Here is a 27,119-nt window from a genome sequence, read left to right on the forward strand (position 1 = left end):
CAAATATAAACCAAGACCGCCATTTTTTGGCCCAAAATTCTCATGTCATAAAACTTGCCTCCACTCAGCTATTCAGAAAATGCCTCTTGTACAAGTAAACCTTTAAACTTTTTCAAAAGGCCAATTGCTCCTAATTCTTGAGGAAGAGAAGGCCAAAACCCAGGTCTTCCACAGAAAAAACTCTGGCATGTGAATATTATTATTATTATAATTACATTTGTATCCCGCGCTTTCCCACATAATGCAGGCTCAATGCTGCTTACATAGTAATTTGAAATACAAAGTTAACAGAATTTTAATAAAACAGTAGTATAATATACATGCTGAATGTCTCAAAATGACAGGATCTCAAGAAACCCCTTACATCACTGATCATAATTGACGAGGTGGTCTATAATTACTCAAGGAAGATGCAATGCACGAGACTTATGAATTAATGTCAAGGTTTTAAACTGGATACATCATATGAGAGGAAGGCAATATAAACTCTAACATGGGTGTTACAGGCTCGTAGCATGCAATCTCCCTAATAATACACATGCCATAGTATTCTGGGCTACTTGCAATGCTTGCAGAGGATTGAGGCAGACTAGCAAGTACAGCACTGCAACAATCAAAATAAGACACACAAACCACAACACAGTATAATAAGGACTGAAAAATATAACGCCAAATTCCAAATTAATATCTTTGCTCAGGATTCAATATAAGATCATGCCCGGGGGGCCTACCATGCACAAAAACTAAAATCAGCTGAGTGAACTGTTATTTCCTAAACAGATTCTCTGACAGATCCCGAGTGTGACTCACTTGTGAGCCAGTCTGATGGATTAATGCCAGTCTGAAGTAAAAGGCCTGGCTGGCAACAGTGACAACATACTACTCAAACCCTCCAGGCACAGGATAAACCCAGTACTGGTCTGACAGTGGCAAAGCTGCTCGTTCAAACCTTGAAGGGAAAATGAAAGTAAGCCACCTACATGTAAAGGATGTTATGATGCGAGCTGAATGGGAAAGGATAAAAGCAGAGAAAAGAAAAGTTGAGAAACCCCCAAAGTATGAGCGATCAACCCACCTTATCCTCACAAAAAGAATTACCTGTTCCATGCAAGTATCCTCATATTCTTCCACCAGTTTAAACACTTCACTTGAAGAGCGGTTCAGAAAGGAACGCAGGAAGTTTGGATACATACTCACAGTAGCTAGAATAGCAACAGAAAAAATTAAATAACCAACCTGGAAATAAACTTAAGTTGCTGCTATAACAAAACAGGTCAATTAACCTTCTGGGACTGAATTAAAAACACTGGAGGTGCCTTTTCATCATGAAGCCTTTAAAGCGGACACATCAAACACAGCTGCGTCATCTCACTGGACAACTGTCCTGAAACATTAGCCTAATCGGGCTCCTCAATTAAACAGCGGATTTCTTCCCATATCCTATAACATTTTATTTTCCCGTTTATTTGTGGCGGATCGGTTCCTTTGCTGGACACAACTGCAAACTGCAGCTGTGTAACTGAACACCTTCAATATACGACACGCAACTCTTGAAGTGTTTAGTTGTAAAAGAAACATAGGTGTGAAATACTGTCCATTAATATTAAAATGCCCTGTCCTTCCCTCCCCCACTCCAAAAAATACTCAGGCTATGAACTAAAAATCAAATCTATAGAAAAAACATCAAGCTATAAAAGATATGAAAAGGGAAAAAAAAATGTCCATTTGACCTGCTTCCCCAGGATCTTCTTCAAGTAGTATAACTGCACTGAGTGTGGTATCCTCTGTTACCCCGGGAGAGTCAAAGTTATAAAGCATTCCTATTCGCTGAGGTGAAAAGGAGGCCATCAAATTGCTCTCATCCGCACCAGAAATCTAAGAAAAACACACACATGCAATCAGTGAAAACACAAGAGGCATAATAACACCTACTGCACATAGAGGCTCATTTTCAAAGCACTTAGCCTCCCAAAGTTCCATAGAAACCTATGGAACTTAGCCTCCCAAAGTGCTTTGAAAATATGCCTCATAGCCACCTGTCAATTTCATGGCACTTTTGACATGATTAAGTGTTGCCTACCTCTAGGTACCACTTTTCAGAACTGCCCCCGTAGGCTACAGATCCTCCAGTGCAAGGACCTAGTTTGTGACTCATATTATAAAAACAAACTTTTTGAAAATATTTCAGAGAACCAGAGTTTGATATCTTATAACAACCTACAGCCTTCCCCCGACCATTATCTACAAAACAGAACTCTCCTGTACCATTGACATGTTTCCCAGGCGTCCTGGAGTCTGCAGCATGCGAGGAGATGTCCCCACTGTTCCCAGAATTGCAGACACATCTGGTTGCCTCCCGCCGCTGAGATTCTGTGGAGTCACTGCACAGGAATAATATTTCTTGGTAAGAAACAGCAGTTTAAAACCAGGGTTTCAAGATGATGTTACTGGAATTAACACTCGCTTTAATAACAAATATAGGTCATTGCGAGTGGCTGGAAGGGAGCACAAGACACAGCGAAGAGAATTATGGACAGTGCTGTTGGAAAGAGATATACAGTCACCAATATAAACAAAACTCCTCATGAATTATCACTGTGGATACCCTGAAAACCTTTGGCAATGGGGTGCCTAACACAGATGTGGGAAGCCCTGATGTAGAGCAAGAGCCTCATGTTATCAAGCTCCTGAGGGTAGAATTTATTGACTAATACTACAATTATAGCTAAAATTAGCATATTAATTAATTTCAATTACAGAAAATATCATCTTACAGTGACGCAGCAATGAGACTGGAGTTCGAGAGTGTAGCTGAGCTCTCGTTAGTGTTGCACCACTCCAGCTGTTTTCAACCGGTGTATGAACTGGTGGAAAAGTTAAGAAACGTTTCTAGTGTCAACTTTTAAATGTCAGCGATATACAACATGCATTAAATAATAGAACAGAAGTGCTGACCTTCTGAATGAATTTTATAAGCCGACAAACCATACTGCCAGGCTTATACTTAAAACCTAAAGCTGGGCAGACAGAACTCTGAGGAGGGCACTGTGCTCTCCCCGTTAAAAGTTAATGCCAGTCTGGAAATAAATACAATACAACTCTGATTATCCGAACCATCTTCTGCAGGGGGTGGTCCAGATAATTGGACATTCCGTTTTGAAAAGAGTATGCTTTGAGAGTTACATGTTGAGCATTATTTTTTGTTTTCAATTATAAATGTGAAAAAAATATCAAGGTATTAGTGATGTTATAAAATATCAGGCATGTGATAACTACGATACAGAGATTATAATTTTTTAAAAATGGAAAAGATAATTGGACATCTGGATGATCACAGTTTGGATAATCAGTGTCCTACTATATTTAATACTGAGAAAAACTAGTAGTTTAATAATCTGTTTCTTCAATGCATAGTACCTTAATGGATAAAGGCAGATTATCAAGTTGGCTCATGCAGCAGTTCCAGCATTAACATCTCTTCCTCATTAGTTCCAATTTCCTCTTAAGCCAAATTATATCATGCACTACCTTTATTACATTCTAATCTATCTCACCCACGCTCATTGTGGATCAGACTGGTTTGGGGACTGAGTTTAGTTCAGAAACCCTGATTCTAGGCTCTGTGGCTGCTTGAGCACCCCCAATATTGAGAAAATTCCTTGTATGTGTCCAGGGAGGGGTTATATTTCCATTGGGCTTAGCACCCCCAATAATTTTGAAAAGTTGGCTCCTATGCTAGGCTGTGACTCCTTTTTACTAGTCTGGGGGGGTGGGGAGATGTCTAATTCTAAGGTCACAAAGTTATACTAAAAACAAAAGATCAGAATTTCTTTTTAAAAATCAACGTTGGCTACCAAAACCCATGTCAAGGAAAGGCAAGGGGGGTTGGGAGAGGGAGAGAGAGAAGAGCTAAGGATACACGAGACTCCCCTCTGGGAGCTCTGGCGACGAGTCGTCCTGGACATCTCCGTATCTCTCGCCACCAACTCCCCGAAGATGTTCCTGGAAAACGAGAGCACAGGGAGTGAGGAAAACGATACTACGCGTGAGAGACCGACTCCCCCCTCCCCCAAGCTCCGGTCACCCACTCTCACCGCTCCATAACACTTCCTCCCGCGCGCCACAGCTCCCTTGCTCCTCCTTCTCGACCAGGCGTCGATCCAGGCTCGCAGCCACCCTAATCAACCTCCGAGCGAATCGAGCCTCAGCCACCGTCTAGTTGCTGGTTCCGTTCGTGCGCATGCGCTCTTCTTCCCACTGTATAAAGGACTCCGGCATCCCTCCCTCCCTCCCGCGCGCCACTACTTCCTTGCTCCCTTCTTCCCCTTCGAGGCGTCGATCCTCGCAGCCACCCTAATCGACCTCCGAGCGAATCGAGCCACCGTCTCGTTGATGGTCCATTCGTGCGCATGCGCTCTTCTTCCTACTGTGTAAAGGACTCCGGGACTCCCCCCGTAGGACCAGGGACTCCGCCGATATAAAGGCCTGGTTGCAAGTGGAGTCCGGCGGCTAAACCTTGGCGGGGTTTTTTTTTTTTTTTTTAAAACCTATTTCCCCCCTCAATTCCTGTCAGCGCAGCCCCGCGACTCCGGAACAGCAGGAGGCGCTGTCGGTTCAGCTCGGGCCGGCAGAGGGCGCTTGCGGCCTTCTCGTAATCGACTGTGGCGCCGTTAGAAAATGGCGGCCGGGGCCTGGTGCTGAGAGAGCGCGACAGAGCCTGAGAGCAGCTAGACGAGAGGTAAGAGTGAGAACCGGGGATGGGTGGGGTAAGAGCTTGAATGTCCGGCAAGTGTGAACTCAGCTTCTCCCGGGAGAAACGGCTACCGATAGTTTCGCCCTTACTGCCGTTTATACGGGTATATGAACACGCACTTCGTTTGTACCGACGCTCATAGCCTACAATCCAGCCACATGCACGGAAACGGTTACGGCAGGCCGCTCACACACACATGCTATTAGTTCTCCAACATGTGTAGATATACGTGTGTATTCAGATTCCACTTCCATCATCTCTCCTCCCCTCAAGACACCACTAGTCCGACCACATGTACAAAACAACCTACAAGGTATGGAAAAATGTACTTATAAAGAATAATAACAAAATACTACATTTTCCTTACACTAGAATGATACAAAAAATCAGTTTACTATAATGGAGTTATAATGTGGAGGAAAAAGAGCCTCACAGAGCTCCTGGACAATATATCTGTCTATTGGAGCTGAAACGGATCTTAAACTGATCCTCTAAAAAAACCTCCAAGAAAACATATTAATCATTGCTCACTAGCAGATTTGACAAAAATTTTTTTTACTGTAGTGGCAGATTTAATAATTCCACAGTAGTGACAAATATAATAGTTCCATTCAATTGTTACTTCACAAGTTATTGGAACTTAGTGCAAAATGAACACTTATCTGTAGCGGTAGTCTCCTGCAATGTCGAGTGCAGGAGACTACAGCGGTTTTCATAAGACTAGCGCTATCTAAGCCCTGAAGCAGTTTTTTACGAAACGCTGGCCACGTTGGCTTGGAGCGCCTTAAGAAGAGTGTTTGAAGTCTTCTAGCGCTGAAGGTAAGTGTTCATTTTGCACTAAGTTCCAATAACTTGTGAAGTAACAAATTTTTTTTTGAAAATATCTTTATTATTAGAAGAAAAGACATGTGAATGGAACTATTATATTTGTCACTACTGTGGAATTATTAAATCTGCCACTACAGTAAAAACAATTTTTGTCAAATCTGCTAGTGAGCAATGATTAATATGTTTTCTTGGAGGTTTTTTTAGAGGATCAGTTTAAGATCCGTTTCAGCTCCAATAGACAGATATATTGTCCAGGAGCTCTGTGAGGCTCTTTTTCCTCCACATTATAATTCCATTATAGTAAACTGATTTTTTGTATCATTCTAGTGTAAGGAAAATGTAGTATTTTGTTATCATACATACCAGTACACAAACTTCTCCATGCACACACCCATGTGTGCATACAGTTCTCCCCCAACAGATGCACATTATATACAAAGAACTCCACTTCCACCATCTCTCACCCCCCATATACAACCAGTCCACCCATATGTACGTACATACCAGTACACAAACTTCGCCATGCACACCCATGTAAGCTGCATTGAGCCTGCGATGAGCAGGAAAGCGCAGGGTACAAATGTAATAAATACAGTTCTCCCCCAACAGATGCACATTATATACAAAGAACTCCACTTCCACCATCTCTCTCCCCCCATATACAATCAGCCCACCCATATGTACGTACATACCAGTACACAAACTTCTCCATGCACCACCCATGTGTGCATACAGTACTCCCCCAACAGATGCACATTATATACAAAGAACTCCACTTCAACCGTATCTCACCCCCCCCCCCCATATACAACCAGTCCACCCATATGTACGTACATACCAGTACACAATCTTCGCCATGCACACCCATGTAAGCTGCATTGAGCCTGCGACGAGCAGGAAAGCGCGGGGTACAAATGTAATAAATACAGTTCTCCCCCAACAGATGCACATTATATACAAAGAACTCCACTTCCACCATCTCTCTCCCCCCATATGCAATCAGCCCACCCATATGTATATACATACCTGTACGTTGCCTCTTTGCACATTCTTGTGTACATGCAGTGAATCCTCCCCTAACAGATACACATATACACAGAGAACAACAATTTCAACCTCCCCCAGTACTCAGTCCTCCTATATAGTAACATAGTGCCATTCTGGTACTATGTAAGCCACATTGAGCCTGCAAATAAGTGGGAAAACGTGGGAAACAAATGCAATGAATAAATAAAAATAAATAGTAAATGACCACAGATAAAAAGACCTGTATGGTCCATCCAGTCTGTCCAGCAAGATAAACTCATTTTACATAATATGTGATACTTTATACAGTGGTGTGCTGGAACAGACTCTCACAGGCTTGCAAGAGCTGGTTAAGTTTTTAAGAATTTTGAGAGCCGGTTGTTAAAGTAGGGCCCTCCATGGCTACTTTAACAACTGGCTCCCAAAATGTGGGCTTGGGCCCCCTGCTGAATTCTCTTTTACTTTGCTGGTGGGGATGCTGAGCCCTGGCAGCCAAGTAAATAGACTGCTGCTGCTCCCCACTCCTTGTTTCCAGTTCTGAGCAGCAGGCTGGGATTTCTCGAGCATGTGTGAGAAGTTCCAGCATGCTGCTCAGAGGAAGACTTGTGGTGACAGTCCATTTATTGGCTGCCAGCAAAGGTATGCCTAGCGTGCCTGCAGGAGGGGAGGGAGGAGAGAGAGACATGTGTTTGAATTCTATTACCGTTTTCATCTCCACCACCTCCCATGGGAGGGCATTCCACGTATGGTGCACCATATGGGTAGTGCACCCTCTCCATGAAAAAGTACTTCCTGACATTAGTCCTGAGTCTGCCCCCCCCCCCCCCCCCCTTCAACCTCGATTCATGTCCGCTAGTTCTACTGCCTTCCGGAGTGGAGGAGTAGTCTAGTGGTTAATGCAGTGGACTTTGATCCTGGGGAACTGAGTTTGATTCTCACTGTGGTCTATAAGTATAAATAAATGAATGCATACATGTACACAATTCCCTATCCCCACCCACCCTAGATGCCAGACACCCTATTTTACCCACCTGCTCCAGTCTAACCATCCCATGTACACATCTACAGAGTCCAGGCAAACCCATCTAAATCGCTCACAGACCCACTTTTCTGGGATTGATTAATAGTGTTTTGTGCTGTGGATGATTACCACAGCTCTATGATCCCTCCAGCTCCTTGAACCCAAGGTTATTATGAAGTTTAGTGCCATTCTTTTTGGGGCATTGGGTAGTTGCCCATATTAAACCTATTACTGCTCTTATACATGCTGCATTTTCCCCATTGGTGTTACTACACTATGACAAGGTGACAAGTGCTTACCCCAGTTCCAAACATCATATCAGTGAAGGCAGTTATAAAGATAGTTATTAGTACAATTATGTACTAAAGGTTTGGTGACATGTAAGCACTCTTATGTAGTTGTTAGTAATCACTAATGGACACCGGTTTAGAGTTTCATTGATCTGTTAAAGGTGTGCAGCAACCCAGACCTCCACCTGATTCGATAGTTCTTTGATACTTGTCACTGTGTCTCCCCTGCACTCCTGGGACTGGCAGCAGGAGAATCATCTAATTAGACCTATAAGATTTTGCAATTCTTACTGTTTTGCTTTTTCTCAAGACTGTACAATGGGTGAATAAACCAGAAGTTCTTAACCCACCACCTTGTCCACACTCTTGTGGTCCAGCAAACAGCTGATGTTGGGAAGACACAGGCGGTTGTTACCAGGGTTGTGGAGTGGGAGTCGGTAAAGATGTACTAACTCCAGTTTCAAAATAAAAACTTACAACATTAATATACAGTAAATGTATCTAAAGTTTTATTTACCAGTACTTTAGATTCAGAACAAGAAATGTAAAACCTAATATCAGTAAGAGTCAGTAGTAAAATACAGGAGTCTGAGTTGAAGTACTAATAACTAGGTTGTGGACCCTTGGCACTAAACCTTCATCACACATTCAAGTCTCGGTCACACAGCACACATCAATTTATTATTTTCTATAATCATATGAGAAATCAAACTGCTACTTTTTATTCATAGGGCATGTGTTCATCAAGGCATCTCCCATCCCTGCTCAACAAGCTCCTCACAGAAGCAGTCACCCACATCGGTGGTTCCCAAACCGGATCCTGGAGGCACCCCAGCCAGTCAGGTTTTAGGATAACCACAATGGATATTCATGAGATAGATTTGCACCTAGTGGAGGCAGTGCATGTGAATGTCTTTCATGAATATTCATTGTGGATATCCTGAAAACCTGACTGGATGAGGTTTGGGAACCACTGACTCACATCCGTCTCTCCTTACCTCGTCACCAAAGACACTCCATCCATATGATTCTGCCCCGCACAACTGAGATATGGCTGACGACTTAATTTGATGATGACCCCCCCCCCCCCCCCCCCCCAACACACACACACCAGACCCAATCACCACAAACCAAAAGTAAATCCAACCTGTCTCAGTTTTGTAATTTTGCTTAGCAAATGGTTTCTAATCTGGAGGACACAGCCCTTGGACATTCCAGGTTGGAGAGTGGTCTGACATCAGTGGACTCCCAGATTGGGATGCTCCATGTGGCTGGGTCCTCCTTGTCCGTAGGTAATTATAAGCTATGGAAACCCAGATAAGGAAGTAAGAATTTGTCAGTGTAGAATTTTCCTGATAAGATTAATGGTTTTTTTTAAGTGCTGTTATTTGCCTAAAAATGTTATTCAGGTGAAAAATAAGGAGGTAGATATGGGGATATTTAACCTTTTTGGATTACTTTAATTGAACAAATTTTCTACATACATCTCAGGATAAAATACAAGCCACTGTTGCCCTGTGAAAATGATAAAATTGCTGACTTGAAAACTTTATTGTAAAAGATTTCTTGCTTTTGTGGTAGCAAGGTACAAAGTTTTCCAGATGTGGCTTGTGCCACACAGCTAGGTAGAAAGGCTTTTTTTATTTCAGTTAAAATCTTGTACACTATTTGAAGCTCCCCTGTAAGTGCTGAATTAGATCTTGCTCAGCTTGAGTACTTACTGATTGAAAAAGACGCTGTGTAGTGCTTTGTTTTATAATTTCAAAATGTCAGCTAGGGGAGGGTTTTATTGTGGCCTAAGATTATATGCAAGGTAATTTGATATGGATTAGTGTTCCTGATTTAATTTTTTTTTTCTTTGAATAATCTCTCTGTATTCCCGTTAATGTGGGCCTGAATTTAATTTCCCTTCGTTCATTTGTACATGTAAGCTATTAATGAGAAAATAAAAACAAAGCACGCCATATCTCCACTACACATTCCTTGAAATTTCCAAGAAGCTTCAAGGTGCTATATAATCGCACGAGTTGTCACGTGAAGGGGTGCACTAGGGGGCATGGCATCAGTGGTGCACCTCAAGATCAGTTCAGGTTTAAAGGGCCACTAAAGACAGCTCGCCACCCCATGCCAGCAACTCTGAGTCTGTGCAGTCCAGAAAGAGTGCAGGAAGTAGACATTCAACTCGGGTAGATCCTCAATTACTTTATAATTTTCTGACCTTGACATGAGGATGACTTGAATTTTGTGAAATAGGGACCAACATATACCAAAAGCCAAAAAAGCAAATTCTTTGCCTAATTGCCCCTCATTATTATTGATCCAGTGTTTCTCATGATTTAAACATATTTTAGGATAGTGCTTCAGAAATATGCACAGTCACCCTTGGAGCATATAAGGTGGAAGTACATTTCTACCACCCAATCTTGCAATAACTTCCAGTTTGTTACATACACTCGGAGGTTGCGTTAACAGGTTGATTTGGAAACCATCCTCAGTGCTTCAAAAACAACTAAGTCAAAAGCCTTAGCAACTAACGCAACAGCTCATAAGTTTCCAGCTTATTGTCTTTAAGTGTATGTACCTACGTGTGTTTTCATGTGTGATACTTAGAAACTGACAAACAATAAAAACCACAGTCCGCAGAGGAAGCAGGGCAAAATATCTCCAGACCTATCTAGTGCCCCTATTTCCCTTAATTGCTTTTTGTTTTATCATTTCCAATCCCTAAAGATCTCCTAGACTTACATGGCTTGCAATTTCTATTACTCTTTCCTTAATTCTTCTCTTTCCTCAGCCTGTCTTTCTTTGTAAATATCTCCTCTTTCTGTCCCTAATTGCCCCGTCTCATTCTCAGTCTATCGTAATCTCTTATTCTCTCTTCAGTTTGTCTGCTTGTCCTCTTCTTGGTCTTCACCTCCTCTCTTGTTATCTCTTCCCCCCCTTCAATCTCAGGTGTGTCTCCTTCAGCACTGTATTTGCAAGGTAAACTGCACACCAGCCTCCAATTCCCCCCCCCCCCCCCTCCTCCGTATCCAGGCTACTGGATACGGAGGAGTGGCCTAACAGACAAAGGGTTGAGAACCAGGGAATCCCACTTTAAATCCCATTGCAGCTCCTTGTGATCTTGGGAAATCACTTAACCCTCTACTGTCTCCAGATGCAGACTTTAAAGCTGATGCACCAAACCATGCATTATGTAGTAGAACCGTGTGCTGATGGCTGAGATCTTGGTTTTTACTTGAAAAATCAGCGAGCATTCAGATTTCTGCAGCATTAAAGTGTGTGCTGTCAGAAAAAAAAAAACAGTGCACACCGTGGCAGTAACCTACAGCCTAGTGCAAAAACATTGCTCTTCCTCTCAGCGCATGAGTGGCGATTGGCTCATCCACTGACAGAAAGAGGGACATCAGCAAAAAGAAAGCCACGTCTGCATCCCCTTCTAGACCACAAAATTTACCTGGTAGTCTAGTGAAACCCCGTCCCTGACATAAAAACAAAATCCCCGGAGTCTAGCAGCTCCCCTGACTAAAATAAAATCACTGCTAGTTTAGGAGTGCCTCCCTCCCCACATGATCTTTTTAGTGGACTTCGATCCTGGGGAACTGAGTTCAATTCCCACTGCAGCTCCTTGTGACTCTGGGCAAGTCACTTAACCCTCTATTGCCCCTGGTACAAAATAAGTACCTGAATATATGTAAACCGCTTTGAATGTAGTTGCAAAAACCTCAAAGTGGAGGAGTGGCCTAGTGGTTAGGGTGGTGGACTTTGGTCCTGGGAAACTGAGGAAGTGAGTTCTATTCCTGGCACAGGCAGCTCCTTGTGACTCTGGGCAAGTCACTTAACCCTCCATTGCCTGCCGCATTGAGCCTGCCACGAGTGGGGAAAAAGCACGGGGTACAAATGTAAATATATCAATTCCCATTTCCCTTTCTCTTTTTCACCATTACTTAAACAAAAGTCCTTGGTAGTCCAGAAGTTTTCCTCCCCACCAAACCCAACTCTCCTTCCCTGACATTAAGAAATATAATATATATATATATTCTTCTCATAGTCTAGTATACCCCCTCCCCTCCCCCCCGACCCTCATCATCCACCTCAGAAAGTCAAAAGGCAGGAGTGATGTCCACCTGCTCCTGCCTCCGGCACCTTAGTCATTCAAAATGGCAGCTCCCAGCAGTGGGAGAGGGATGGGGGTGGGAATGAAGTGTGCTGGTATGTATTGCACTGAAGAGGTGTACTGCAGTATAATACAATGCATTGTGGAGGGGTGGGTGGTTGTGCAGTATGTTACACTGTGTTGTTGGGGGCATGAGGAAGGAGAGGTGACACTTCCCTCCAGAATATTGTCAGTCTCTCTGCCCATGATTGGTGGACATGCCTGGGCAACAGTGCAGTCCCCAGACCCTGTGAGTCAGGCTGGGAATGTCTGCCAATGAGTCACTTGGGTGTGAAACTGTGTTTCTCTTTTTCTCTGTCTAGAGCTGCACCAGTAGGGTCAGTGTGAGAGGATGGTGAATCTCAGTATGGTTCTGTTTGTCTTGGCATGAGACGGTGGGTTGTGTTTGTTTTTCTCTGTACGTTTGCTGCTCTGGTGTGTTTTGTGTCTGCTTCTGTACCATGCCAGGTGGTTTTGCTCTCTAGATCTCGCAGCAGCTCTGCATGGATGCTGTTTGTTGTACTGCTCTGGTGTGCTATCTAACTGTGAATCAGACTTTGGTTGTACAGTCTGTGAGAGCTGAAGGGTGACTCAGCTGCAATCGCCTCTCGCCTGGTCATGCTCAGACATGTCAAATGTGTCTCTGTGCTGACTGCTTGCAACTAGCAGCAGTGCAGGAGCTAGCCCCGACTTGTCTACTGTGTACTATTTATAGGCAGGCCCTTTCACACTGCTTTCAGCATTTTGTGACAGACTCCAGGCTGAAGCACTTTATGTATTTATTATGTACTGTAAGTAAGTTCTGTTAAGATTTCTTTTGTAGTCACGATGGAAACGAATCATCTGTTTGATCCTATTTTCAGTTCAAAAGACCTTGAAGCCAGTTCTGGATTTGACAGCCTGATAGTTTGCTGTGTCTTCTGCTTCCTTCACGCTTAGCTTTGTGTGGTACGTGTTTAGTTTTTAATGTGTTTTTTTGTTATTTTTATTGCAGGAAACTGTGCAATAGAAAAATGTCTAACAGTGCAGCTGATCGCTTGAGCACTTCCCAAATGACAGCTTCAGAGCAGGAAGCGCTGGTTAGTGGTTATCAAAACCTTACTTTCATGATCAACATGTCTTGGAGATTCTTCTGTGTCACTACCCTTGCTGTATTTTGTCCTTTTTGTAGGTTAAACCAAAACCACTTCTGCTGAAGTTGTTGAAGTGTGCAGGTGCACAACAGGTCACTTTTACAATGAAGGAAGTAAGCACACCTCAAATCATATTATTTTTAAGAAATGTACAGTTGTGAGTGGGACATCTTGCACCATGCTAGAATATAGTGTGTCTAGATTTACAGGTGGAATTTGCAAATTTCTCTTAAGTAGAGGAGTGTTAGTCCACTCTTAAGGTTATCAATAGAAATCAAACAAAATAAAACATGGAAAAGAAAATAATAAGATACCTTTTTTATTGGACATAACTTAATACATTTCTTGATTAGCTTTCGAAGGTTGCCCTTCTTCGTCAGATCGGAAATAAGCAAATGTGCTAGCTGACGGTGTATATAAGTGAAAACATTCAAGCATTACTATGACAGGGTGGGAGGATGGGGGTGGGTCGGAGGTATGCATGGGGACATCAAAGTATATCATTGATATTCTTATTTCCTTTTTATTTTGTTTGATTTCTATTGATGATAAATTTCTCTTAGAAATTCCTCAAATTAAAGTCATGGGACTGGAAGCACTGTCCTGTTTGTGCATTGGTAATACAGCAGAACTAAAATGGTCTGGGGTTTTTTTTTTCAGTGGTGAGAGTAAATAAATAGTGGAGTTTCCCAGTCATCTGTACTGGAACCAATATTTAATTTATTCAGTAATATTTAATTTATTCAGTAATGATCTGGGAACAGGGGCCTTGAATGAGGTAATCCAACTTTTATGCCATCTATAAATTTATTCAAAATGCTGAAAATATGACCAGACCCTGAGGACATTTAAGTGGACCTTATGAGACTGGGGGTCTGGGCAACTAAATAACATTAAATTTAATATGGACAAATGCATATTGATTCACACAGAGAATATATTAACTATGGAGCTGATTGAGTGTTACATAAGCGTCAATCAGCTGAAAGTACTGTGACTCATTTGATTTATGGTATACTAGCCGTTGAGCCCGTAAAAACGGGCTGGTATTGAGGTCTTTCTTCCTTTCTTCTTTCCGCTACTAAACTTACACATCCATTCGCCGGAACGCAGCACGCACATCAGCTGCTGTCGGCCCTTCCTTCTCTGCCTGTGTCCCGCCCTCCTGTGACGTAACGTCAGCGAGGGCGGGACACAGGCAGGGAAGGAAGGCCGACGGCAGCTCAGCTGATGTGTGTGCTGCGTTCCGGCGAATGGATGTGTAAGTTTAGTAGCGGAGAGAGGGGCCGGGTGTGTGTGTGTGGGGGGGGGGGGTGACGGTAGCGGCGACCTCGGGTTGGGGGGGAGAGGTATCAACCTCGGCGGCACAGTTTCCCTCTCTGTCCCGCCCTCGTCATCACGTATTGATGCGGGGGCGGGACAGAGAGGGAAGTCTGTACTGCGCATTTGCGAGTGAGTCGGTCACTCGCCGTTTATATGTTTGATTCAAATATAAGCATGTAACTCCAGTTTTTCTGAAACTCCACTGGTTACTGGTGGAGGCGCATTCTATTTTTCAAGTATGTGTGTTAACGTATTGTATTTTGTATGGCCAATCTCCCAGTTATATGAGGCGTCTGATTTACCAGCACGTAATGCTTCTGAAACCACTAGGGATTTTTTGATTTTCCATTTTGTAAAAAGATTATTTATAAATCTATTTTTTTTCATCTAGTTTTGCTTATTTAGCGACAAAATGGTGGCATTCTCTTCCACTTCAAATAAGGTTGCAAAGGACTTTTAATGACTTTTTTTATTTAAGAAATTTATAGCCATGTCGTCAGTCCATGTTGTACAGTTATGAAGGGGGGTTTTTTTGTATGTATTTTGCTTGGTACTTATTTGATTCTGTTTGTAAGCCACATTGAGCTGTTAAGGTATATGTGAGGTATGTGAAAGTAAAGTAAAAGTGCAGTAGGTTTGATGTGGCTTCTTTGCAGCCAGGGGCACCTACATTCAAGCAAGTTCTTCCTGTGTGCACAGGTCATTTTAAGTCCCAAGGTAATGAAGGTATTGATTATTAAACCCAGACACAAGAAGTGCACAAAAGACCTAAAGACTGAGCACAGGATTTTTAGCGCTGGCAATTTCATGCCAGGTCTGAGGGGCAGTAGAGGGGTAATTCGTTCTCCCGTGATCAGTGTTGGTGAGGATTTCCTTTCAGTTTTTTTCCCTTCACTGCAAGCATGAAGGACCCTCGGCTTTTTTTTTTCTTCTGGCATTGTTAAAGGGGTTGAGTCAAAAGAAAAAAAAAAATGGGCCCAGGATAAGGAGTTGAGGGAGAGGTGTGCAGGGTTAACCAATGCAGTAATTTATATTGTTTTATGAGCAAAATATTATTCCATAGAGGGTAAGTCTGTATAGATCATCTGAACGTAGGCACCGAGATGTATGAATCCTATAACTGCAGTTGTGTGTGTGCAGCTCCATTATGGAGTGCTAGTGTAAGTTTGCATTTCCACAGCAAACTTGAGGCATGAGCAGTTATGTTTAGTTGAATGGCAGGCATGTAAATGCTAGTATTCTCTATCCCGTGCCCCTCCCCCCTTGGAGTTGTGCACTCTGGAATTTGAGTGTGCAGCTTATTAAAGGCAGTTACACATGGAACTGATTATTGGTTCCAATTATAGCCTATTAAGAACATAAGAGTAGCTATACTGGGTCAGACCAATGGTCCATCTAGCCCAGTATTCTGTTTTCCAAACAGTGGTCAAGCTAGGTCACAAGTACCTGGCAGAAATCCAAATTGTGGCAACACTCCATACTACAAATCCCAGGGCATTAGAGGGACAACGTATGCATGTGAAAACCCAGCATAATAGAAGAAAGGTCAGAATTTTTCAGTGTCGTAGGTAATGCACCCAAAACAAATGACACAGAAAATCCCTGGTCCCTAACACTTCCATGTCATCGCCCATTTTTTGTGCAACTTATTTGCATACTATACGGTTTTTGCGTTGGGAAGCTAAACTTTTTTTCCTCTGTGTTCGCATTAGGAAACTGCTCTGAGCTTTAGTGTAACCTAGGGTCACTATGGCCCTTATTTTAGAATCTCTATTCTTGTTTTTGGATGTCTGAAAATCGACATTTAGACGTTTGTATTGCAGGAACGTCCAAATCCCAATGCTATAACGTCTGAAACTGCAGTGCAGCCTTATGGCAAGGAGGTGTGGTCTGGGTATGTTTTGGGAAGGACTAGGGAGGGGCCTAATGGACATCCAAGTCCAGTTTCAGAAGGGGAAGGGATGTCTATGTCCAAAAAGATGGACATTGTTTAGACCTGGTACTTGGCATATCCAGGTTACTGAAAGGCATTATGACTGAGCGAATGTCCACTGGAAGTATTAAGAAAAGTCACTTCCTGAATCCCCCAGTGTTTGCTTCCCCCTCCATCCTCTAAATGTGAAAGTGGCAAGGGACACCAGGCTCTATGACTGTTTCAAGAACTGTGGACATTTATGCTACTAAAATCTTTTAATTAACCTATTAATAGACCTCTAGGCAGAGTTGAGGAGTAGCCATATTGTTAATGTAGCAAACTGAGAACCATGTGACCCGGTTCAACTCTGATTTTTTATTTTCTTTTTAAATTGTAATCCCTCTAGCTACAAAAGTATCTACTGTACCTGAATGTAATACCACTTCAATAGCCTTCAGGCTTTTAGGTTTCTTATACACTCAGGTACAGGATATATATATATTTTTTTGTCCTGTGGGGCTCACAATTAGAGGCCCCCCCCCTCCCCAGGAACTGCAGTGAGATTCAAAACTGGGGTCCCCTGATTCACAGTCCACTTCTGTAGCCATTAGGCTACCTCTCTGCTTTTTATGACACGGATGTACCTATGGTGCCACAATGACATCCATGTCCCTTATTTTGCCTGGTTCAAAATTTGGAGGGTTGAGTTTGTAAACTGGATGGTCATGGTAGATGTTGCATGTCTCAGGTATTTTAGAACAGGCAGAACATCAGCAGATCCTGTTCTAAAATACATGAAGAACGAATGTCCATATGTGACGTACAGACTTGGGACATCTTTGCCCTTATTCTTAGTTGGATGCTCTTTCTAAAATGCCATTCTGTATGTGCTCAGTACTGGGTTTTATATAAAGCTCCTACTCCAGAAAAAAATACCGTGTCAACAATGCATAAAATTGCTCAGAGCTCAATGTGTGGCAGAAACTGAAAAACAAAGGAATTGTTAAGAATTATTTGGAAAGGAATAGAGAGTAAAACTGAAAATACCATGGTGCCTCGACAAATCCATAGCGTGATCACACCTTACATAGTATTTGCTGAGAGGAGGCTTGATGTGGAACAAGTTACTGTATTTTCACACCTATAACGTGCGTTATAAATGTTTTTACAAACTGCCCGCACACCCCTGTGCACTGTGACCTGGCTTCAGTACCCAAAAGAGCACTCTTGGCGCCTTTTATAGAGTGGTACTTAGTTCTGAGATCCACAGACAGTGTTGGGCACGATGATTTACAGCAACTTGAAACCTGGTTTAAGTTCTCATACCTAAATTACGCATAGATCTCCTGTATTCTCTAATAGTACAAGTATCTCAGGTAAATGACCCATGCCCCTCCCATGGCCCCCTTGTCAGTTGCACAGTAAAAACATTTACACACACACACACACACCTTTATAGACTAGAGCCTAGCAAGATGCACATGCGAATTCAATTTGTTGCCAATTAGCACCAATCAGCGCCCAATTAATGGTGCTAATTACCTCATTACAATTGCATGTGCAGATTTGTGCCTACAATTTTGAGCACCATTTATAGAATTTGGGGGTATATGCGTGAGTGTGCTATATGTTTTTTTTTAGTAAGATGCGCTAGTTACAAAATTAGCATGTTTGATTTTAAGGCTTTTTGACTGCAAGAACCTAAAAAGAAGAAAAGCCCTTAAACACAAAAGTTTTGCAAATAGTGCATCTTAGAAAAAATGAACTGATATAGTGCGTGTTCTGTGAACGAGTAGGTTATACCAGTTTATTTGTACATGGGCACACTTTGCGCACGTTATATACGTAAAAATATGGTTAACTGGGAACAGGTTTAAAACAAATTCAAGAATAAAATGTGTTGGTCCCTCATCTAGCTCCTCTTAAAACTGGATGCTGTCTCAGAAGGTAAATTAGCTGTTTATTGGTTTTGGTTATGACCATGGTAAATAAATTTTAAATAAAAATAAAAAAAAAAAAAGCCCAACATCTTAAGTATGTGTGTGGGGGGTTTCTTTCAGTCAATTCACAATTAAATTGCAGGATTTATTGCTGGAAGATATGATCATGGCTAGTAGCATAGTTGGGTTTAAAAAGTTTGGCCAGGGTCCTGGAGGACAGGTCCATTACCAGCAGTTATCCAGGGCAGTACCATGTCTCTGTTCAGCAGGGAACATAGGGAATGGATCTCCCAGTTAGGATTTGCCATGTACTGCCAAGCGATTCGGATTGGCCACCCTCGGAGGGAGAATGCTGGATGATGCATCAGTATTCTAACCCAGCAGGACACATTTTATGTTCCGATACGTGTGTGTTTGTCACTTACATGTGCTGCAGAATCATGTCATCTTAGGTTAAGAGTTCTGATAGTTTATGCTTGTGTTTTAGGTCCTTTTCTATCTTGGGCAATATATTATGACCAAACAGCTGTATGATGAGAAACAGCAGCATATTGTGCATTGTGCTAATGACCTTCTTGGAGAACTTTTTGGCGTCCAGAGCTTTTCTGTAAAAGAGCCCAGGTAACGATCCTGTATTCGGTCCTTCTCTTGGCCTGGGCCAGATCCACGTGCAGTACCAAATGGGGTTTGGATATGAACGTCATATGTAAATTGTGCCTGAGACTCCACATTCCCTGTGTCTAAAGTAACTACTGACTAGGTCCATCTTTTGAGGTTGGCTGCTTTTCGCTTTAAGATTTTATGTGCCTTTTTTTTTCTTTTTTTAAATAAGGTATTCATCTTTTAATGTCTACAGCTTTCCTTTTCCGCTTGTCCACTTAAGTTCATGTAGTGTTTGTACTTATTGCCTTCATTTTTAATGAGGATCAGCACAGCAACACCCCTGTTTAATTATATCCTTGTTGACGAGAGTTGTTAATTGGGAACTTAGATTATTAGTGTTCACACAATTTTTCATTCTTTATAACTAGAATGAAAATGAGAATAAAGGAGGATCTTACTAACTGTTAAAAGTTTAGCTACAGCTTCTCCATCCAACAAGCAACGCAAGAAAATGGAGGAAATTAAATCTGACAAGAAAAATCGCTGTTTAAAGTCACAGACACTGAATTATTTTCTTCTATTTGTTTTTTTTTATTTTTTTTTATAACCCCTCAATCATAATAAAACACTGGAGCTGTCTCTGCTCGTTAGAAGTCTGGGGAAAGAAAGGCTGCTGCTTTGAATTTCCTTTTATTTGATTTAATTCTTTTAAAGCAGCTACCTGTTAAAAGTGGCTGCCTCTCCCAAAGACGGTACACCTTTCCAGAGAAAGGGACGGCCCTTCCCTGCTAAGCCAGGGAGATGGGGAGGAAGGGGGGTGGACTCGAGACACCCGAGTTTAACACCCCCGAGGCTGTCAAAGAAAGAAGAGAAAGGAAACCCTGTCAAGCCTCTAAATAAGATTCCAGGCACAGAAGAATTATCACAAATATCTGTAATATCTAAAGAGAAAAGGAGAGAGACTAATGGGCTCACTTCCTACCTGCTGGGAGACTAAAATACTGAGGCTAAGGTCACATGGCCATGGCTTCTATTGGCTCTCTAGAGTCAGAGTTTTTTCTCAGTCTCCACCTGCTGGTAGGCGAGCACAACCCATCAGTCCAATCCTGGTCCGGTCCAGAGAGACGCTAAGGAATTAAAAGTTTAGCTACAGCTTCTCCATCCAACAAGCAAAGTATCTGCATTTGAGTATTTGAGATGATATATATATTTTTTTTAATTCTCTCCACCCCTAGGAGATTATATTCAATGATTTCAAGAAACTTGATGACAGTTAGACACCACGGTAAGTTAGCCCAGGGTAAGGTTTACTGCACCTGGCTTGTTTGAATTATTGGGAATGGAACTAATACAATGGCAGTTTCATGCCCATTCTATGTTTCAACAGTTTTTATTGATGATTCAACAGTTTCAAACATAACCGTTAATTATGACCTTTTAAGGAATACATCACATTTGTATGTACTCATCCATAACATTTATCATCAATGGTTTTATCATTTTCTCCCTCCCTCCCTTTCAGCCATATCACCATAACCAATGTATTTACTTTTGCATTGTGACATGAATATCAAATGAAATATTTAAATCAACTTATTCCCCATCTTGTGTGATGTTTGTTATTGCGTCATCTAAATTCCCTCCCTCCCCCTCCCCCCATCCTTACCAGCTATCTTATGATTCGACATTTTTATTGATGACAATGCAACAGAAAACATTTTTCATAGTCTGAAAATACATGAGCTCATATGTGAAAATATTCTTTAAGAAGTCGAGTGCTGTAGTCCGTCATCATCATTTTAACCTTTTATTTATTTTATTTTATTTTTGTTACATTTGTACCTCGCACTTTCCCACTCATGGCAGGCTCAATGCGGCTTACATGGGGCAATGGAGGGTTAAGTGACTTGCCCAGAGTCACAAGGAGCTGCCTGTGCCTGAAGTGGGAAACTGAACTCAGTTCCTCAGTTCCCCAGGACCAAAGTCCACCACCCTAACCACTAGGCCACTCCTCCACTGTTGCTACTATTTGAGATTCTACATGGAATGTTGCTATTCCACTAGCAACATTCCAGGCGCTTGCAGATCACCAATGTGGCTGCGCAGGCTTCTGCTTCTGTGAGTCTGACGTCCTGCACAGACTCACAGAAACAGAAGCCTGCGCAGCCTGGAATAGCAACATTCCATGTAGAATCTCCAATAGTAGCAACATTCCATGTAGAATCTCCAATAGTATCTATTTTATTTTTGTTACATTTGTACCCTGCGCTTTCCCACTCATGGCAGGCTCAATGCGGCTTACATGGGGCAATGGAGGGTTAAGTGACTTGCCCAGAGTCACAAGGAGCTGCCTGTGCCTGAAGTGGGAATCGAACTCAGTTCCCCAGGACCAAAGTCCACCACCCTAACCACTAGGCCACTCCTCCCCCCCCCCCCCCCCCTCAACTCTCCGGTATCGATAATATATTTAATGGAGGGGGTTTCTTATAAACAATCTTTCTCACTACCCAGCTCCAAACATTCTTTATAGTTTTCTTTATACAATTCTCAAAGGGTACAAGATATTGGATCCTTCAGATGACCATGTCACCACCATTCAGGCTATATATATATATATATATATATATATATATATATATATATATATATATATATATTATAGAGCCAGGCATTTTTTTACGGTGGGCATGTTTCATGCCCATGGCATTTCTCTTCAGGAGCTAGCATCATAGTCTAAAACACACTGTGTTACGGGATGGCTTGGTGCTAGCACGCGTTGTTTCAGAAAACAGATCTAGCATATAGATCATTGTTTGCAGCCTGTCATAAACCTTTTCTTTTACACAGCTTCCCACTATTCCAGAACCTATGGGAAAGTTGTGTCCATCAACCAGCAGGCAGAGATAGAGAACTGAAAACTGAACTGAGACGTTATCTCTCTTGGTGTCTAGTCCCACCCCAGCAGGTGGATGGACACACTTTCAGCCTCTGATTTTGGTCCTCATCCACTTGATCAACTGGTCTCTAGTTGAGCTTTGCCAGGTGGCTTGAGTCTGCAGAGTCATATCTGGAGGTCTTCAGCTCCCTGTCTCGGGTGCCCCACTAATTTATTCCTTAGGGTTCCTCTGGACCGGCCCAGAATGACTGATGGGTTGTGTACGTCTACCAGCAGATGGAGATTGAGAAGACTGATTTTGAGGCAGCCAATAAGAGCCATGCTCAGCCTCTTGGAAACCCCATTATTCTCATTCTCCAGCAGGTGGTAGATGTGGTGAGCCCCTTGGTCTCAAAATATCTATTCTGTTTTCTAATTTCTACTTTGTTAGCTCAGGTAAATGTACCTATTTCTCAGTCTAAGTTCAAAGTTTTCTTTTCTCTTATACATCTGTGCGCTGTTTTGGTTATCTGCCCGTGGGGGTTCTCTAATGCCTTAGGGGTGCTACACTCAGGTGGCTGGGTTCCTCCCCCTCCTATCCCATAGCTTTCCCTGTTTGCCGGAGGGCTCAGGGTGGACTATGGTCCGTTGCTGGCGTCAACCCCTTCGAGGGAAGGGAGTTTCCAGAGCTGTGGGGAAGAGCCACTATATATATATATATATATATATATAAACCTTACTGCTTGTCTACGTAAATACTGAGGAGCTGGCCTGGATGCCAAGAGAAAGATGTCTCGGCTCAGTTTTCAGTTCTCTATCTCCGCTTGCTGATTGATTGACACAACTGTCCCACAGGTTCTGGAATAGTGGGAAGCTTACTAAAAGTACCTCAGTGTTTGTTGTTATGACCCATATAAACAATGTGTGGTTGATACATTGTGAAACCAGTAATAACATGACACAGCTGCAAGGGAATTAGCAGAGTCAGGTGCATCTGGAGAGCTCTGGGAATAAATGTTCAATTTGAGAGAAAATTGTATATTCCTTTTGGTGCGCTTGCCTGTAAGCTTCTGTTGTTCCACTAACCCAGTGGTTCTCAATCCAGTCCTCAGGGCACATCTAGACAGTCATGTTTTTTTTAGGATATCCATGAGATGAACTTACAGGCACCACCTCCATATACATCTCTTGGTATTCTGAAAACCTGACTAGCTAGATGTGTCCCAACACTGGGTTGAGAATCACTGCTCTGCTGCTTTTCACAATATTGAGGTCTTTTGTTTGCGTCTCTTAACCTTCTAGACCTGTTTGCTCTGGTGCCCCATCATCTTCTGTCTCTAGATACAAAAATATTTGTCTGACGGCACTGATCTCAAATCTTGTTTTCTTTTCAGAAGCCACAGATGCAGACACATCTGTAAATGAGAACCCACGTCAGCTGGAAAATGCTCTTAAGGTGAACACACTCACAGATATATGCTGATCAACTGGGAAATTGATCCTCTAGCCAGAAATTGACCCAAAGACTGGATTATTTGTTATTTCGTGTTTATTTTTAATATATATATTTACAAAGCTCTCTAGTCTTTTTGTTGTTTTTTTGGATTTTTTTTTCCCTTCCAACCACTTCATTTCTCCTGGGCCAGTGGCAAAAAGTGGTTCTCTGACTTGGCCTGGACTGATTACGACATCTCCTGGCCTGATCTCCACTGGGGTCCAAGTGGCAGCTCATTTTGGACTTGAGGCTGGGCTTGCTGCAGTGATGCAGCTCCTTTCAAGCTGTGGTCCGCTACAACAAAACTGACTTCTCTGGCTCAAGCTCCACCATAGCAAAAATTGAAACAAATGTTAGGTATCCTGGCATATGGGAGTTTTTCGCCCTCATGCTATAGAATCCAAAAATGAAGATTAAAGTAAGGGAAGCGTTTCAGAGCAACACTTTTGTAGCGCTTTCTTCCATACAGCCGTTTGGAGGCTGCAGTGCTCATAGTGGGCACAGGATAGTGCCCTGTGGGTAACCACTGGTGGTACTGTGGCTTAGAAAATGATCTCATGTTTTAGATCATCATTTTTCTGGAGAAATATTCTAGGAATTTAGGTTTTATGTAGAGCTATATCCTGAAAATGTGGTTGCTTTAGGTTGGTTCAAGAGATGTACACAGATAAGTGTGTGTGTTTCCAGCTTTTGACAAAATCCTTATCCTGAAAGTTTGGACCTAATAGCTGTGAGTCTTTCTATCAATAACAGTGCAATCTAGCCTGCCATGACAGGGAAAGCGCGGGTACAAATGTAATAAAAATAAATAAATATGGTGCCAGTGTTCCAATCTTGGGGATTTTGTTGATTTTCTACTCACCTGCAATGATGCACCTTGCTGTTAAAAAGCAATTAAACTTTTATAAATTTGATCAGGTGTAATATACCATCTAAGCAGTGTCTTTATACTGTTTTGTCTAAGCTGAGTGGAAATATTAGATCTCATTGTCCTTTGTGCTATTGCTTGTCATTCAGGAATCCTCCACAATAGCTGCAGGTCCCCTTCCCACTCTTAACATGTATTTGACTTTAGAAAAGTGATGGTTTCTTACCAGCTTATATAGTAGGAAAATTTAGCCTTTAGCTTTGGTTTGCTGGATCCATAGAAGCTCCATATCATTAAGAGGTCTAGTACTAAATCTACTTGTAATCACCTCTATGCAAGTTATGTCTGCATTGTAGGTAAAAATAAAAATCCAGAAGAATTTAAATGACATACTTCCTGCAGAAATTGTAAGATCCTTATCAGCCCATCCCTTACCAGTTGGTTGATACTGTGCAAACTTTGTCCCCTCCATCGCTTGACAAGTATTTGGGTATCTAGTCAGCTATTTGGAAATAATACCGTTAAATATACCAGAAGTGATCATCTGTTTTCCATAATCACTGACATATAGATCTGCAGACTGCGACAATGTGGATTGTGTAGTGTTACTTTCGGGATGTAGTATTGTTCAACCTGAGTGAAAGGTTTCCCATTCACAACCTCCCTCCAATCCCAGATGTGTCCAAATTGAGCCCCTAAATAACATCGGAGATCTGGGACCCCTAAACTTCCCAACTCTTTGATTAAACAAACTTACTTTGGCTATTCTATCTTGTTCCTCTCCCCCCCCCCCCCCCCACCCCACCCCATGAAATCTGAAACCATCTTTTGTCATTTATGTAAAACACTCCTACTGATGGAAATTAGGAGAGCCTGAAAAAGATACACAATCTAGACAATATATTCATGTTAAAAATAGCTATCCTTCCCAGCCACATAAATGTTCCCTTCATTCATTCCCTTAGATCCTCCTGTATGTTCTTGATCAAGGATCCATAATTAAGTTGAAAAAGAGAAGTGGTGATTTTGACCCCCAGGCATTTTAAATGGGAAGAGATCACTTAAATGGAAAATTATCCTTTGTGCCCATTCCTACCCTCAGATGTTAATATTAGCGCCTCAGTTTTTATCTAAGTTGACTTTAAAGCCCGATAGTGATGTTTTATGAGTTTTATCTACATCCAAATTAACTCTGATCTGCTAGGCAAAGAGTTCCATCACCAATGCAAAGAGAAGGGGTGACAAAGGGCACCCTTGCCCAGGGGGAAACTATTGGTATACAGCCATTAATTTTGATAAGTGCTTCCGAATTTGCATACAGAGTGACTAACCAAGAAGAACTATGCCTGTCCTAACCTTACTTTTCTGGAACTGCAAACATAAACTCCCAGTGAACATGGCCAAATGCTTTTTAATCGTTGACAATAGCAAAAATGGGGTGTTTTCTTTCTGGGCTGCCCAGATCAGATTCAGATCTCTTTTAGCATTATCCATTGTCTGCCATCCTGGGACAAACCTCGCTTGGTCTGGATTAATCAACCGAGGTAGCTGGGGAGCTAATCTATTGGCCAGTATTTTTGCTAAAGTCTTCAGGTCAACGTTTATTAACAATATAGGGTGGTAAAAGCCACAGCAGGTGTTATCTCACTCAGGTTTGCACAAAATAGTGATTCCTGCTGTGTTCATTGAGGTCAGGAGGCCTGCCCCCTGTTGGTGGTAAAAATTCTTGCTGCCTCCTTTTTAATACTACTACTACTACTACTACTACTATTTAACATTTCTAAAGCGCTACCAGGGTTCCGCAGCGCTGTAGAGTATTATTGCCCATAGAAGTCCAAGAATTGTCTGTGTATCTGTTCAGTTTTTAGTAACAAATCATCTTTGTCGCTCCTAATTTTGAGGATCGTAGCATCCTGTTGGTTCTGCCTCTGCTTTTGGGCAAGATTCAGCCTGATATATTACTAAACTCATAGTATTGTTGTTGGAGTTTAAGTTGGAACTCTATGGATTCTGGTTGGTGAGTTCACAATCCTGTAGTATTCTAAGTACTCTAAAATATATTTAGATTTCTAATCTGGAAGATAGCTAAGAACTACTGTATTTTTGGTTGTATATTTTATAAAGTGCCCTAAAGCAGGGAACTATAGAACAGACAATACAGGTACAGCAGATCTCTGCTCTGTAGAGCTTACACAAGTCAACAGGAGATACTGACTTGTCCAAAGTCACACACACGGGCTCATTTTCCATAGTAAAAGAGTTACTATGGAATTTTAAATCTAAGTGCTTTGAAAATATTCCTCACTGAGTGTTAGTGGCAGAAGCAAGGTTTGAACCCTTATTATGATCCCCTAACCTATTCTTGTAACTAATAGACCACTCTCTATAATCTTTAAGTTGTGAGTAGTGGCTGACATTTTGTTTGCCATTTCTTCATTCAGGAATCCACACAAGACTCCCATGAAGAAAAGCCAGCTGCAGTAAGTTTGCCTGCAAGAGCAGCTTCCACCTCATCTAGAAGAAGAACTCACAGTGAAACAGGTACACTTAATATTGTTCTCTGCATGGATTTCAGTAAATCCTTATGCACTTATTAGTAATCGAAATACAAATATGTTAACCATAATTCCTTAGCATCACCAACAGATCAGTCCAGAACTTGTGACATGTGAAAATCCAAAAACAACCCAGAAAATGCTTTGTTCATATTAGTACTGTACTAGTGTTTTACAAATACAGAATTACTTTTTATTTCTGTAAATTCCATTTATTGATCATGAGAGCTTTTGGCTGGCAATAGCGTGTAGTAAAATTATCCAAAACTGGGGTCACATGGTTATCACCCTCAGATTCTTGTCAGTGTGTTTGACCTAATTGCACATGGATATTTCTA

The 27,119-nt window shown here is 41.9% G+C and overlaps 2 protein-coding genes across 3 annotated transcripts in view; one reads left to right on the forward strand and one right to left on the reverse strand.

Moving 5' to 3' along the window:
* The window catches only part of NUP107 (nucleoporin 107), a 50,118-nt gene extending 45,882 nt beyond the window's left edge, over window positions 1-4,236 (reverse strand). Inside the window, exons 1-6 of the mRNA XM_030215426.1 lie at window positions 4,095-4,236; window positions 3,920-4,002; window positions 2,775-2,864; window positions 2,266-2,381; window positions 1,731-1,875; window positions 1,099-1,202 (exon numbers count right to left, since the gene is read on the reverse strand). Of these exons, the coding sequence (XP_030071286.1) occupies window positions 1,099-1,202; window positions 1,731-1,875; window positions 2,266-2,381; window positions 2,775-2,864; window positions 3,920-4,002; window positions 4,095-4,102 (546 nt within the window). The 5' untranslated portion in view covers window positions 4,103-4,236. The remainder of the gene's footprint in view (window positions 1-1,098; window positions 1,203-1,730; window positions 1,876-2,265; window positions 2,382-2,774; window positions 2,865-3,919; window positions 4,003-4,094) is intronic.
* Window positions 4,237-12,299: 8,063 nt separating this feature from the next.
* MDM2 (MDM2 proto-oncogene) overlaps window positions 12,300-27,119 on the forward strand; it is a 28,592-nt gene continuing 13,772 nt past the window's right edge. The window contains exons 1-7 of one of the 2 annotated variants that reach the window (XM_030215443.1): window positions 12,300-12,324; window positions 13,069-13,153; window positions 13,246-13,320; window positions 18,873-19,006; window positions 20,224-20,273; window positions 23,258-23,319; window positions 26,668-26,767. In XM_030215443.1, the coding sequence (XP_030071303.1) occupies window positions 13,088-13,153; window positions 13,246-13,320; window positions 18,873-19,006; window positions 20,224-20,273; window positions 23,258-23,319; window positions 26,668-26,767 (487 nt within the window). In that variant the 5' untranslated portion in view covers window positions 12,300-12,324; window positions 13,069-13,087. Of the gene's footprint in view, window positions 12,325-12,800; window positions 12,870-13,068; window positions 13,154-13,245; window positions 13,321-18,872; window positions 19,007-20,223; window positions 20,274-23,257; window positions 23,320-26,667; window positions 26,768-27,119 lie in introns of those variants that run through there. The other variant, XM_030215442.1, reaches the window with a different exon arrangement.

The sequence above is a fragment of the Microcaecilia unicolor genome, chromosome 9, assembly GCF_901765095.1.
Source record: "Microcaecilia unicolor chromosome 9, aMicUni1.1, whole genome shotgun sequence".
NCBI classification, from domain to species: Eukaryota; Metazoa; Chordata; class Amphibia; order Gymnophiona; family Siphonopidae; genus Microcaecilia; species Microcaecilia unicolor.